At 38.1% G+C, this 14,880-nt stretch overlaps 1 protein-coding gene across 8 annotated transcripts in view; it reads left to right on the top strand.

The window, feature by feature from the left end:
- BRIP1 (BRCA1 interacting helicase 1) overlaps positions 1-14,880 on the top strand; it is a 104,091-nt gene that overhangs the window by 27,657 nt on the left and 61,554 nt on the right. For all 8 annotated transcript variants that reach the window (XR_008208069.1, XR_008208067.1, XR_008208065.1 and 5 more), the window contains exons 15-16: positions 4,862-5,021; positions 5,721-5,842. Coding sequence is in view for 2 of the 8 variants with exons in the window: in XM_052688664.1 (XP_052544624.1) it covers positions 4,862-5,021; positions 5,721-5,842 (282 nt within the window). In the remaining 6 variants the exon portion in view is untranslated. The remainder of the gene's footprint in view (positions 1-4,861; positions 5,022-5,720; positions 5,843-14,880) is intronic.

Below are 14,880 nucleotides of genomic sequence, written 5' to 3'. Positions count from 1 at the left end.
GCCTGTAATACCAGAATGCAAGTGATGTTGGAAAAGGGGGGAGTCTGGCGAAGGATGGTCTCCAAGTCTCCTTTGAAATGACGTGAATTTGAGGCCACTCGTGTTTAAGCAACGTATTAAATGCATTCATTTACTGCCCTTATTTTGGGATTATCACTAATATGGAAATGGCTTTATTCTTTCAAAATAGTAGAAGAACATTTGACCAGGTAATTAGCCATCATGCTGAATAGAGAGCTTTCAGAGCAGGAGGAGAGTGGTTTGAAGAAAAAGTTAGAGCTGTAGTTAAGCAGTTGATTCAGCAAGCTGTGCCTCGTCCTGAGAGCTTATTAAAGGTAATGCAGTGCCTATGGAATTAGATACATTATAAAAACATCTGTGCCTTGGGATCTTCAGAGGATTACTTTTGTGGAAAATATGATGATCTTTCTCGTAATAGCTTAAATTTGCAGAAGGATCTGTCAGTCTATGGATTTTATATGTATTTATATATATATAAATATAATATATATATAAATTTTTTGCCACTGGCAGGAAGAGGATGCAGCTGATACAAATGCAGTGTGAGTTATCTGGTGATGTATAAAGCAGCCTGTGTTGTTTGCCTGCAGACAACCCAAATAGTGGGAAGCATTTTGTAGTAAGATGAGAAAACTGTGTTTCATTTTCATGCAATTTCTTAATTTTTGGTACTGCAGAGTAACAAGTGCCTTACTGAAGTAATGCTCAAAAGATGATGCAAATTTTCCTCATTATAGCAGCTCCACATCTTTGTGTGTCACTTGCACATGTTTGTGGATTGAATGCTAACCCTGTTTTCTGCAAGCAATCTCCCATTCTCCCAGTCCTGAGCCCTCTTGGTTCGACCAGAGGGAAGCAAGTGATGGACTTCTGTTGCTCAGCTTCAGGGCTAGCTGGAGATGCCTGCTTTCCCTTTCTGAAGTTTTGTGCTGACTGTGTGTAGAACTTCTATTTGACCCTTCAAACACGTTTCCAGCCCACTGGAGGCACACTTTGATTTGAAGCAGTGCTTATTCAAAAAGAAAATTCTAGTAGCAAACACATGAAGAGTTCTGCATGGGAAAAGGCTTTTAGATCAATGTTAGTCTCTTGAGAATCTCTGACTTTTTGCACTAACGGTGGTGCCAATACTGTGATTTTTATTAAGAAAAACCTAATGTCTGCTTCCTTTTTCTCCTCAGCTACCCTCTGTATCCAGATAACGAAGAAAACGTGCAGTATCTTAACAGTTGAAAGCAAACATTTTATCATGAAAATGAATCTCATGCAAATGAGATGAAAAATGCTGAAGTTTGGGAGAAGTGCTTTTTTGGTATTTAATGCCAGATTGAGGAGGGTTACAAGAGATTTGTGGAAATTATGTCCCTTGGAATACCTTTTGTTCAGTTGTTACACAAATGTATGGGTAACAAGATAGCACGTTTAAAGATGCACAAGAATATGCACTGCAGCTGTAACCAACAGTTATTAAATTAGTTAATAGTTGTTAAACTAGCTAATAAAACCTAAGTTTATTATATCAGCTGCTACTTGGGTCACAATGGCTTCCATATCCTTTTCTGTATTGTCTTTGATCATCCTCTTTTATTTTTAAGTGTTCAAAGCTTTCCCAAGCACTTTTGATGGCCAGATTATTTCTGTGTTCCCTTTTTAAGCTATTACCGAGGTACAATCCATCCATGATCTGAACCAAAGCCAAATTATTGCAGGAATAATCTATATAAAGAAATGTAGTAACAGGTGCTTGTAGCAGGATGAGTTACGGAGGTGTAGATCAGGGTATGTAACTCCTTGTGTTGCTGTGTGTGCCAGGAGACCCTTCCTCACCACAGGTATTTGCTGCTTCAACAATCACCATCAAGTGCTACTGAATGCTGCAAAAACAAAGTGCATTCCTAAATTACAGTGCAGCAGTGTGAGTGCTGCAAGTTAGCTTCTTGGCTTCTTTAAGATGCTGGAAATTACAGTGAACTTGCCTCAGGGTAAAACACATTAAACAAATCTTTGGTCTCGCATCATGACATGGGAAACCCCTAATGCAATTTTTGGCATCGAATAAAACAAAACAGTAAATGGAAAGGGGCAAAGCTTTTCCTTCATGGACACAGGATGAGAGGATTTAGCATAGGAGCACAACATAATGGCAAGAGATGTTAAGAAAACCTTTTCCTCCATTCCTAAACTTCAAGAGTGCTTCAAAAGCTGCCTCGAAAAGAGAACGCTGACAATGGTGAATGGTAAATCTAAATACTGAGCTCAGAAGTTCTGTGGGTCATAGCTTACAGGTGTCTTCAAGTTGCAGGAAGGAAAACAAGGAAAAAGCTATCAAAGTAAACATTCTTCAGTGCATGGGAAGATGACAGATTCTTTCTAACAAGATTTTCTGCTCTTCTGGAGGAAGAGCGTTTGTTAATAAACCATTTGAGAATCCATTTTTAGGGGATTTAATAAAATATACGCAGATTGCCTTCCACTGCAGAAGCTATTATTCCCTTGGGTTGAAAAAGTGACTGACTGTGGGCATTAATGGTTGCTCCTTGTGATTCCTGGCATTATATCTTGCTCCCATTTACACTTTTCCAATCTGAAGTGAAATAATTTTTTATGAGAACCTTGCCTTTGATTCATAGCTCTTACGAGCCATGTATGTGTTTCATATTTTATTTATTTGTACGCAGTCATGTCCATAATTCTGGTTGTTTTAGTGCCTGTGGCAATAGCCCAGGTATTGTATATGCTTGTGCATAGTTTTCTGCACACAGGAAAGTTTTCATATCCTGGAAGTGCCATTAAATAGAAGAGGTAATAACTTCCATCAAAAACTGTAGATGATGATGCTGTTGATTAAAACTTGAACCTCATATGGTCTAATAGATGTGTGCCTGGAGGGGCCAACACAAAGGAGGAAAGAGATTTTCTTAAGAATTTGGAGGGAGGTTTTCTAGTGCCATCTTTTTGGTGATGCATGGAAGTTATGCTGCTTTCAAGTATGGGAGAAATCCGGTGGAGCTGAGGGGTGTTAAGTACTTCTGATAAGGAATCTTGTCCTTTCTGAGGCTTTGATTCATTTAAATTAGGAAATGATTTTTCTACTAAGGATGCTTTATACGGCTGTGTTTGTGAAAAATACCCAGTGATTTCAGTAGCTGAGATGACAGGAGCAGGGGAAGGCTAGGGCAAATGATCCCCAGAACATGAATAGCTTTAAGGATGTAAAGTTCAAGTTCAGTTATATGCCAGTGCATCCTGTCTGTGGTATCTCCCCAGCTTCCTTTTGTCAGACATGGCAGAGAGAAGGCAGAAGTGGATTTAGCACAGCCCATCGAGTAGGTGCCTGGGCAGATATTAGCTTTGCAGAAGGAAGAATGAAATCTGAAATGCTGATAATATTACAGTCAGTGGCAGCTCTAATACATCTTAAGTGGATGTCCTTAGGTGCATCATTTGTTCGGTTCTCTTCTTTACCAGAATTATCTTCACATCATGTCCAAGAACTGAGGACTTAGTGGCAGGCTGTGGATGGCCAGATGCACTTCATTGCTTGCCCATAATACAACCCTTTCTACAAAAAGAGATTACAGATAGGATGCTGCCAGGAAATGACCGAGCTGGCAGAGAAGTGGATGAACACAGGGCCAGGCACTTTTAGAAGAGATGCTTTCTTTTGCAGTGACATTGGTACACATAGGAAGTGTTAGTACTGTTCAAAATTTGGTCTTTCTGTGCTTGTTTGAGAACAGTGTCCCAACACCAGGGTGTAATCAGTATTCCTGAATAGGAGCTTGAACAAAGCTAGTCATCGTACAGAAGGCAATGTACTATTTGTCCCCTCTGATCTGGATGTACCTCAAAAGGGATCAACTCAAGTACTTAATAGCAGAGAATGAATTCAGATCTAGTGTTAAGAACGTGAAATATGTTCTTAGCATATTCTTCTTGTATTAAGAAATGAATTTTGCAAGCATACAGGATCCTTTGTTGTTTTTTTTTCTGGTGGGCATCAAAGAGGCGAGTGGGGTAGGGACCGAGGGATGCTGCGGCTCTTGAGCACTGGGCTGGGACTGGTGCTGGATCCAGTTGGAGCACTTTATACAGCCTGGAGCAAAATAGTGAGCAAGTCTTCAGTGAGTGGAGCTGAGGGAAGTACGAATTAGGAGTGTAACCCATATTATGGAATTTGTTAGTCTAAAATCTTCTGTACCTGTAGAGTGTAGCAGCTCTACTGCCCAGCAGTTAGTGATGGCACACTGAATGCTATGATGAGTGAGATCAAGTATTTACCTTCTGTCCACTGAACCGGATCAGCTCAGCTCGTGCTCAAATGTATTGGTTGCATTTCTTTGGTCTGAGGGAAGTGCTGTGCACTGTCAAACAAATATATTAGGTGAAGGAATGACTTTTGCTCCCTAACTTCATAGTATTCCATCTAGAAACTGATGGGAAAGAGACATGACAGCAGGTAATTGCAAAATTGACCCCTGCCCACCTGAATTCAGTTTCTGTGATACTTCTAGACTTAGCTTTATGTAATGCAATACATGTTTTTATTATGCTCACAGTATATATAGAACAAGCTTACAAGATTTGACTGTGTGCTGATTTGGAGTAAAACAGTGCAGCTCAGAATCTGGTAGCTGTAACAGAACTGATGGGCCTTGAAGCAGAGGAGGCTGTTGGTAAATACCAACTTCACTACCAGTATTGCATAACTGTGGAACTTGTTTTCATAAATGCAAAAACTGAATAATGCAGTTGCACTACGGTAAGTGTCTGTACTTTATTGGAACAGTTTAAGGAAGTGACAATTTATTTCAGCTCTTCTGGATTTTTCTCTTTTCAGCTGTTGGACAAATTGAAAGATCGCTGGATGCACACTGGCTTGTGGAGAAACCTGGAGCTTGTTAAAACAGTCATTGCAGAGCCTCAAGGAGGAGCAAAAAGTGACTTCGATGAACTGCTGAAAATATACTACGATGCAATAAAATTTAAAGGAGAAAAAGGTACTTTCTGCAGACAATAGTTACACTGTCCTTTCCAGTTAAAAAAGAAATAAATTATTCTTAACAATTATAAGATATGGTTAAATACTGAAGTTAACTTTATCTTAAGAAACTATTGTTATAAATGAGGAAGATTAAGAGCTGTTTTCATTGTTGCTTGCGGAGAAAGGGACGCACAGAATGATGCACAATCCTGACAGTGGTGTCCAAGAGGCAGTGAACTGTGTAGGAATGTGGGTTTGTGTGTCCAGCAGGGTGCACACTGGCTTCTCAAAGAATCACTTTTACCATACATTGCAGCTCCTGTAGGATTTCTTTTCAAAATACCTGAATGTTAGTGTAAAGAATAACGCATGATAGCAGGTCAACAGTAACATAGTTTTTGGAATACAGAACTGAAAGGTTTCAATTTGAAACACTGTGCGTATAGTTCATGCATAATTAAGTACCACTGTCTTATATAATGGAAATTATTTTACTACTTGTATTAAAGATCACAATTTTATCAATGAAAATACAGTTGATCTCATCTTTCTAACAAAAAACGCTTCTAAATTTAAATCCCCTCACCTTTTCCAGACAGATGCACAATGTATTATGCTATATTATGTTGAGCTTTTAAAAGATATTGCTGAAACTTTCTTTTGATGTTTACTTTACCCCTGGGAATGATACATGTCCCTCTTTGGCTTCTTCAAGATGGAGCACTCCTAATAGCTGTGTGCAGAGGAAAAGTTAGTGAAGGCTTGGATTTCTGTGATGAGAATGCTCGAGCAGTTATAACCATAGGTATTCCGTTCCCAAATGTGAAAGACCTTCAGGTAGGACATGGATGTCTAATTGAAAGAGTTGTATGTTGTTTTTTGTATCCTGTTTGAAATATGACATATGCACAACATTTGTTGGAAATGTTTACCCTTGGACTCCAGTCTTATTTGAACCCTTTATTGCTTTCTACACAGTTAAAAGGAGGAACAGCTCAGCATGTTTTGTTGACCCATTTCTATAATTCTAAATACAAGTATATCACGCCAGGGAAAAATACCGTAGATTCCTTTGACACTACTAGTGAAGGCTTTTATATTGTTAAAGTGCTCTTTTTTTGCCTAAAAGTGGTATTCTGATGCATCTCCAATTAAAGAAATTGGAGACTATTTGTATTATTCAGCAGGTGGCCAAAGTAACATCCTGTTGCTTTTCCATTGCTGTGTAATTGCCCACATCAACACTTCCTTTCTTTTGACTTCAGCAGAGCTTGTGGTGTAGTTAGATAATGTTCCATGAGAGCAGGCAGTTTCTAGCTGAGACCAGGCATTTATTAAGGAAAAGAAAACCAATGAATATGGAAAAGTATTTTTCTAGACTTTCTTTCTGCTTAATGAAAGGAATATGTATTATTAACTCATCTGGAAGATCACTAAAAATAAGCTAAGTGCATAATGCTTCACGGCTGGCACTTTTCTTCTCAGTATGATGGCCACTGTGTCTGTCCTTCTTTTTGTGTGCATTTTAGAGCATTTTTAGACTTCTTTGTGAAACTAAGAAAAAAGTATTACAGAACAAATATCAGAAACAGCTGGATTCTCGTTATTAATAATGCCAAATCAAACAAGAAAACCATGGGTCTGCACTTGAAAGCTCAAGCTGCCTCGGCTTTGGTTTTAGAGATGTGTTCTGAGCTTAAGTGAACAGCCAAAGACTTCTTTGTTGTCTGCAGCATGTGCCTAGTTAAAGCCTTGGTAGGAAAAACCCACATCCTATGAGGACTAGTAGGCTTGTGTTAGCAGTGGCTGCCTGGTGTGGTGTTCTCTCAATGTTTGCATAACTTTCTTGAGGCGTTTATTCAGCCATAACATTTTTCTTCTACTAGAACATAATACCCTGTCCTTTAGTATAAAAACATGTACATTCAAAGAAAATTCATCATAGTTTCTAGAGTTAGAAATGCTTTGTTTTAGAAGTGTTCTCTGAAATGCTATTTTGGAAACACTTGGTCTGTAGTAGAGCTGGAACTGTTACATTTTGCTTTAAATGATTTCCAGAATGTCAATATTTTTGTATTCTAAACTGAAAATTGAATTGAAAAGTATGGGTCTATGGTGAATTATGCTCACAATGGATTGTCTTCTTTAAGGTTAAAAATACTGCTTTTGATTTTCTTTTGGATATGATCAAATATGTAGTATAGTAGAAATTTGGGCAGTGCACCTCATTACTGATAACAGTTCCAAAATACGAATGTTAGGTTTATCTATTTTATTTTTATTTTTATTTTTTTTTTAAATCAGACTGAAGAAAACCTCTAAATTGTTAAGTAAGGATGGAAACAGTAGCTGCCAAATTGCTCACAGCTAAAGGTTTGTGTGCATATATTTAGATGCAGTAATGCACAAAGCACTGCACTGATCAATTCTAAATGAGAGAAGGGCATGCACTAGTCTCTTAGCATCAGATCTGAGAAGCTGGCTGTTGTGTGGTAGTGCTGCTAGAATGGTGCTAGGGGAAATTGTTCTTACTGTCAGTGTGTCTTCTACTCAACAGCTTGGATTCAAAATGATCTCCAGCTAGCAGTACTTCCCTGCAAGTTGAATAATGCTCTGTTTGGTCCAAGGTCTGGATTACTGCATGCTTCTTTTACCACTTAAGCTCATGTAGTCAGCTGGATAAGGGAGGCTGGATAAGGGAAAGCATACTAAAGCTATAGTGCTGTTTCCCACAAAGGAGTGGAAGAAATGTAATAAAAATGGCATAAAAAAGTATGTGCTACATCATTTAAAAAAAAAATAAAAAATAAACTTTATGTAAAACTAGTGTAATATCTGATTGCTGGGGCTAAATGATATTTGCACCATTCTGTTTGTGGTGCAGCTTTGTTATCCATACTTATTAAAATTAGATCTTAATCCTTTGAAACTGAGATGGGAATGGGGTTTTTAAAGTGAAAGTTGATGTTCAAATACTTGCTTTAAACAGTGGAAATAATTTATAACAGTTACCATGAAAGATAATTGCTGCAGTATTTCATTAAAATACATTTTCCTATTCAGTATTGTTTTCAAGACATAGTTGTTGTGTTTGTCATAGTAAGCATAGAGGAATTCTCTCTTGCAGGTACAAGCGAGTGACTTTCTTTTAGGGTGTTCGATCTTCACTGAATGTACAATTTCTTCACTTGAAATCCTTTTTTCTCCTGGGATTAGAAGAATCCAGATTTTAAAATATTAGAAGACACTGCTTTGTTTCTTTTCTTTTTGTAGGATTTTAGGAAGTGTGAGTTCCTAACTGAAATGGTTCAGAGTTCATGGGATAGTTAAGACGATTGCTCTTGTGGTATACATGGCTAAATACTGAAAACCTTAAAACTTCCAGCTTTGAAGATTAGTATGGTGTTTAAATTCTGAGGAGATAATTCTAAACACAGCGATGCAAGTCAAGTTAGAGCTAAGTAGGTCTAACACCTATGGAAACAAGAGTTGCATCTCTTGTTTTACAAAGCAACTGATGCTTGGTAGATGTACTGAAGAAACTGAGAAGATTATTAGTAATTATATCCCTTTATAAATAGAAAATGCAAGTGGCTAATAATTCCCCAGGGAAATTCATGGGATACTTCTGGAATTGGGGTAAATAACAAAAACGTGCTTTCTCTATGTAAAACCACACTTGCTTGTCTGCTTTTTGGGCTAGTAGAAGTCTAGTAAAAGTCCTCTTAAGACTCAGCTCTATAACCCCTTACTCCTGCACATAGCTCTTCCTTGTGTGAGTAATCCCTGTAATACTACTAGGACTATGCACAGTCACAAGGGTTTATTGAATTGTGCCTTTGGAGACCGGTATTTTATGTTGGCAGCTTGATATTGGCTCATCTCCACTAATATTACTTGTCTGTGACCAACCTGCTTTCTAAATAAATTTTATGGTTTGTAACTTGATGCTAATTCCAGTGAACCGTAATATTAGAGAACATAAATAATGTGGCAGAAAAAGATGCGTAGTGCTACATACATGTTGTCTGATGCTAACATACTGTTTAGGCCCACTGTTTAGCATTTTGGATCCAGGTATCGTTCTTGGACAAGAAACTCATCACCAAAGACGTTGTAAAATATGCAATATTATGTTCTCCATATGTGTGTTGTAAACATATGCTACAACTTCAGGTGTTACAAGGAGAGCGTTTGGTCTCTTTCAGTAACTGTATGCTTTTGTATGTGCATTATTTTGTGTAGAACCTTTAAGGAATGCATTTTTGTTTCTTTTCCAGTTGCTTCACTTAAGAATTTTAAGCCCATGGTAACTTACATTCAGTCGCTGTCACAAAGAGAGGAGTCTAAAACTCTTTGTCAGTGTTAGGAAGAAAGCCATGATTAGGTTTCATAAGTGTACTTCATAATAACAATACTGTGTTAAGAAAGGGAGACCAAACCTGTAATTCTGTATGATTGAAAATGGTTTCATATTGCTGAGGAATCAGGTTGCTAAAGCAAAATATATAAAAGAAATGTTGAAGTATTGCTTAAAGCTACGGTGCTCTCAATGGTGGGGTTTGGCTCTTGTGAAGCAGGAAAATGTATTTCAGAGCCAAAAATGACTTCTTTGGCTGTGACCAGGATTTCCTCTGCCCACCTCTGGGACCTGAAACTAGAGGTAGGAAAATCTGATTTTGGAGCCAAGTGTGACTTGTGTAGTTCAAGTCATAATTTACTACTTTTACCCTGGGGACCTGAAAATAAAGGAACTCGCTATGAAATGTTGATAATGGGCGGCTCTGAAGTGCAAGCATTAAGCTAACTTTCCCAGAGAGCATTTCTTCACTTCCACCTTTCCAGATGCTTTTGATCGTAGTACAGTAGAGTGTAAATAATCATATAACAGCAAAGAGAACGTAGCAAAATAGAGAGGAAAACAGAGTCAAACCCTTTAGCAGCAATAGATGTGCAAAAGAAAGAAACTAGATAAGACTGGACTTCCTGTGCAATGACACGACTCAAGAACTGTAGCTGAGTTTGCTGTTAATGAGAAGTATTTCCCACCACTGCCATACTGTGATTATGAACTACGATAGCACACTTTTTCTTTACTGTTTCCAGCGATCGTATTTTGTAGAATGTGAAGTAACACAATTTCAGTTACGATTTTCTTGGTTACGTGCAACCTCAAGCAGCTGAAAGGCTGAAGTTTCCTCTGGAGGGATCAAAAAAATTGACGTTTGTATCATTTCAGATGTTTCTGAGAAACTTTGCGTCATCTTTCCTGTCTAATTTGATGTCATAGAAGCCTAAAATGTGTGAGATATCATTTGCAGATGACCTGGCATCAGTGTGATTTAAATGATTGTAGAAAGTGGTCGTATTTTGTGTGTGATCATCTATCTTAATGGTTTTCTAAACCTGATCTGTATTTACTTCCTCCTTCACTCTATTACTAAAGGGGGAAAAAAAAAAAAAGTAAGGAGCAGAGATAAATGAATGGAACTTTCATAGGAAAGCCATGCGTTGTAGTATTTTATTTATTGAATGTCCTCTTATTTATTGAATGTCCTTTAAGAGGAACAAATAGAGTAGGGTAAAAGTGCAATGTATGTTCATTCTTGTGTGTGCACACTTACATTTCTTTCTTCCATGCCACACTTCATATTCAATTTTATTTTATGCTTTAATTGTAAAGTAGCTTCTTAAAACAAGAAGTATGTAAGGAAGAAATGGAGCATTGGAATGTGCAATATTATTTGGTAAGCCTTTGAGTGTTAAATTTATACACTTACTGGGGCAACCTACTTCTAAATTTTGTAAAAATAATAATAATATTTATTTAAAAAATCAGCCAACTCTGGTAGTATCTTGCAGCCCCACACTGTAAATATTTCAATCTGCTCTGATGTTCATGAAGGACTAAGGCAGCATGCTGGGTCGCACGTTCACAAGGTGGCTGGCTCTGGATATTGTACACCTCCATCACTTTTCTTCTTCTCTCCGAAGGTCAGGGTATAGAGATACTTCCATTGCCAAGTATGTATGTGGAAGTGTATATTAAAATAAGCTTTTTCCTTGAGATTATTTTTATGTCTCTTTTCAAACAAAGTTTTGCTAGAGGTGAGGTCTCGTTCTGCTTTGCTGTAACATTTCACAGTAGTGAAGTAAATGCAGTAAATAGGTGATGGTGTAACAGCTGCTTATATCAGCAGGAGAATATCACAGAAGCCTTTCCTGAAACAAGAATGGTTGTAGAAAGTCAAAGCCATCTGCACTTTTCTTAAGTGGAGGCTCCATTTGTGGGAGTAGCTGCAAAATCCTGTGGAATAGAGCATTCCTGTGGCTAAGCAAGGTAACGTTTCAGTTCAGCTTTGCTTGTAAGGCTGCTGGATGGCATTTTTCTTCTACTGGTGCAAGGCTAATGTCAATGTGTTGCCACAGATTACAGAAATCATCTCTGAATATATCTGGAAGTTAAGCCTTTGGATAAATAATACCGCAAATCAAAACTTTTCCTTTACCTTTAATAGTTTACTTTTATGATCCATAAAAAATTCTGAAGTGATTTTCTTGTGTTTATCTTATCCTTAGCAAGTAGCGTTGACCTTTAAGTTTTTACTTCACTGTCAAAGTATGTTGAAAGCTTTAAAAGTGAAGCTATCACCTTGGGGATTTGTAAGGATGACTGACACTTACCACTTCACCTCTGCCGCAGCAGCACCGAGCGTACACAGCAACCTTGTACCTCAGGGGAAGCTGCTTGATTTTTTTCACTTCTGCTTCAGTGGAAATGGATTGAATTTTCTCTTCAGAGCGCAGTTTTGGTTGCATTAGATTTTAATCAAGTCACTTGTTCACAGTCCCTCCAAGCCTACAAGACTGAGATGAGTAGATGGGCCTGGGGTGAATGTGCTACAAGGTTTGTCAAACTGTGAAACCCCAGGATCGGAGATGCCGCATGGTGTAGTTGACAATACTCAAAGTGTTCGGAGGTTGCAGCGTTACATAAGCTTCCCATCTCTTTAACACTGGGATTAAGAGCGAGAATACTTGGGAAGCGTTTAGTCATAAAATAACTTGTGAGCACATAAGGGAGGAAATACGGCTTTGCATAAAGTGGTACTGCTGCTTTTCTTCCCTGAAGGTAGGGTTGGCCAGTTAGTAGACTGATATGCCATGGTGTGGCTTTGCTACTCAGAACTGTTGGTTTGAATTGGAAGCCCCTGCAAGGGGAGAGGTGATTCACCTGGTAAAGAGACCTGTGCAGGATGGAGCTGCAGCACTGAGCCTCTCCAGCCCCTATCAACCTTTTTGTAGTATACAGTGTTACTTTGCTCACAGTTTTGTATGTTTTCTTTTTTTAAATGCATTGTGTGTGAAAGCAGAGTAGTGTTATTTATGTATCTGATTGCAATATTTAGATACATGAATTGGTTGGAATGGCCTTCATAAGTAATTGTAATACACAGACTCTAATGAACTGTAGATGATGAGCATTTGCTTATTTCGTACTGTTATGTTAAATCTCTTTGTACTTGGAATGCCTGGAGCATTTGAAGATAATATCCTACTGCAATACTTTTCATCTCAAATAATGGGCTAATAAGTTGAGGTTATGTGTTTAGATAGGTGAGTCTTGTGCCTCGCCTGTGTCTGTGTACGTGCATTATTTAGTCTTAAATCTCTCAGATGTTGTTACTACTTTCGAAGCAAGGAAGGAAAAGTTAAAAGCTGTGCCATTTAATGCTTCTTCCGTTTAAGAGTTCTCACATGTAAAAGAAAAAAAAAAAAAAGGTTTTCATGTCTTTTACTTTCCTGCACTTGCATGATTTTTATGATTCCTTGGCATTCGTCAGGAGGAAAGTAGGTGGCAAGCATATTCTTGGAGAATCCTGATTATTGCTATTTCAGGTGGGGGAGAGATGCATGAGGTTTTTAAGAGGGTAGATTTGCTTAAAAACCATTTTTATGTCTTTTTAGGGGACAAGGGGTGAAAGGTGGGGAATGAGGTGATCACCTGAATTTGTGTTGGTTTTCAGGAGGCGGGGAATTAGATGTTAAACTGAAATGCATGTTGTGAAGTTCACTGCATGACACAGACAATAGTCTTCATTTCCATTGCCGTTTGTCCTGTGATAAAGAAGCTACTGAAATGCCAGAAAATATTCATACCCCTTTTCTGTTTTTCATTTCCATGCAGGAGAACGCTGAGGAGATTTGGGCATGAGTTTCCAAGTGTGTCTTTGTATCCCTGCCTATGCGTGTGTGTTTGTATCATACAGCTCTCAGGTTATTTGCCTTTGTCCTTCGGGCAGTTGACTCCTTAGCCTAGTACAGCACTGCTGGGTGCTGACCTAAGGGCAGACGTTGGTAAGGAGCAGAATTCTGTTTGCAGAAATGAAAGAACTCAATTCTAAGGAAAGAAAAAATGCCTCTTCTGGTTTTGTGTTTTTTCCACTGATTTTTTTTTTTGTCCTGTTTAAGCAACCAGCTCATAATAGATAACTATTTTTATATCCTGCTGTTAGATACAGCCACGTTATGTTAATTTTGAATACATCTGGTCAGGCAGGCATACTGCTGAAAGGCTGCAGGCTTCTGCAGGTACATGTGCATGTTATTTTGGGGGTCAGAAACAATCTCTACTCTTCTGAGGTTCGTGTCATAGGCTGACAAATGCAGTCCATATTAACTACAGTATAAACCTACTTTGTTACTTATTTATGTATCATTTGAATTAACCTGGGTTTCTTCAGGTGTGTACTTGTTGTTTATCCTCTTTTCCTGAGTTGTCAACACTTAAAAATGCGGTATAATGAGAATTGTAGAATATTTAATGCAATTGTTGGGGAAAAAAAGCAAACTCGTTTTACTGAGTTGGATTAAAAAAAAAAAAACATTCAAAAATTCTTTCGAGTGGTAGTAGAAACGGCCTCCAAAGATTTTTCCAAGTCTTAAATAGGAAACTTTGTTCATGGCATTTACTTTTTGTTGCTATTTCTCAGTTGATATTCTGTAGTGAAAGATGTCGAACTAATTAAGCATTAAAAGAACGAGCGGTTAGCAGGTATAATGCTGTTAGACTTCAGTAAATGTGAATGTGACCGTGACCTCCCAGATAGATCAAAGCCTAATCTGTCTGACAGCTACAAGATGGCAGAGCTTGCCACGGGCCTTCTGCTGCTGCCTGCTGAAGCTATTTGTCTGTAAAGCATGCCTGATAGCTAAGAGTATATTTTTAAGGATGAACAGGTAAAAGTAAAAGGCTGTCTTCTGACATTTTAACTAATCCCTTCTAGCCTGTGGTTTACTGCGCATTTAGGATATTTGCTAGCAGGAGAGACTGGCTTTTTCACATATGCAACATGTCATTTTGAATCGGGCGTTGATTTGATGCTTGGTAATGTAAGAGTTATACAATGAAATAGATTCTGATTGCATTAAAATGACATGCCCTGGCCTTTTACCTTTCGTAGACTTATAATGAAAACTGAACTCTCAGCAACGTAAGTTGTCATCTCATGCTGAGACAAGATCGTCAAAGTGAGAAAACCCAGTGTTTATTTTCTGTTAACCCTTTATTCAATAAGATAGAAAAGACCAATGCAAATAGTGACTTATTTTTTTATAATTTGAAAAACAAAATGCCATTGTTGATGGGCATTACAAGTTGTATTCATTTCCATAATGCTGACATGTATTGGCTTGTAGTATCAGTGCATTTTATTTACAGGATAATACGTTGTGATGGAGATGATCTGGCTGTTCTGCCTTCTCCTGTTACCATTTGCCATTGGTTAGGCTTTTAAAAACTTGAGTGAAATTCTCCAACCTCACTTCCAATGTTGAGGAGTACCCTGTTGTTCCTCCAGGTAGCACCTACATAT

The sequence above is a fragment of the Tympanuchus pallidicinctus genome, unplaced genomic scaffold (assembly GCF_026119805.1).
Source record: "Tympanuchus pallidicinctus isolate F22 unplaced genomic scaffold, pur_lepc_1.0 scaffold24, whole genome shotgun sequence".
Lineage (NCBI taxonomy): Eukaryota > Metazoa > Chordata > Aves > Galliformes > Phasianidae > Tympanuchus > Tympanuchus pallidicinctus.
Note: the sequence above shows the minus strand (reverse complement) of the source record. Positions and strands in the feature narration are given on the sequence as shown.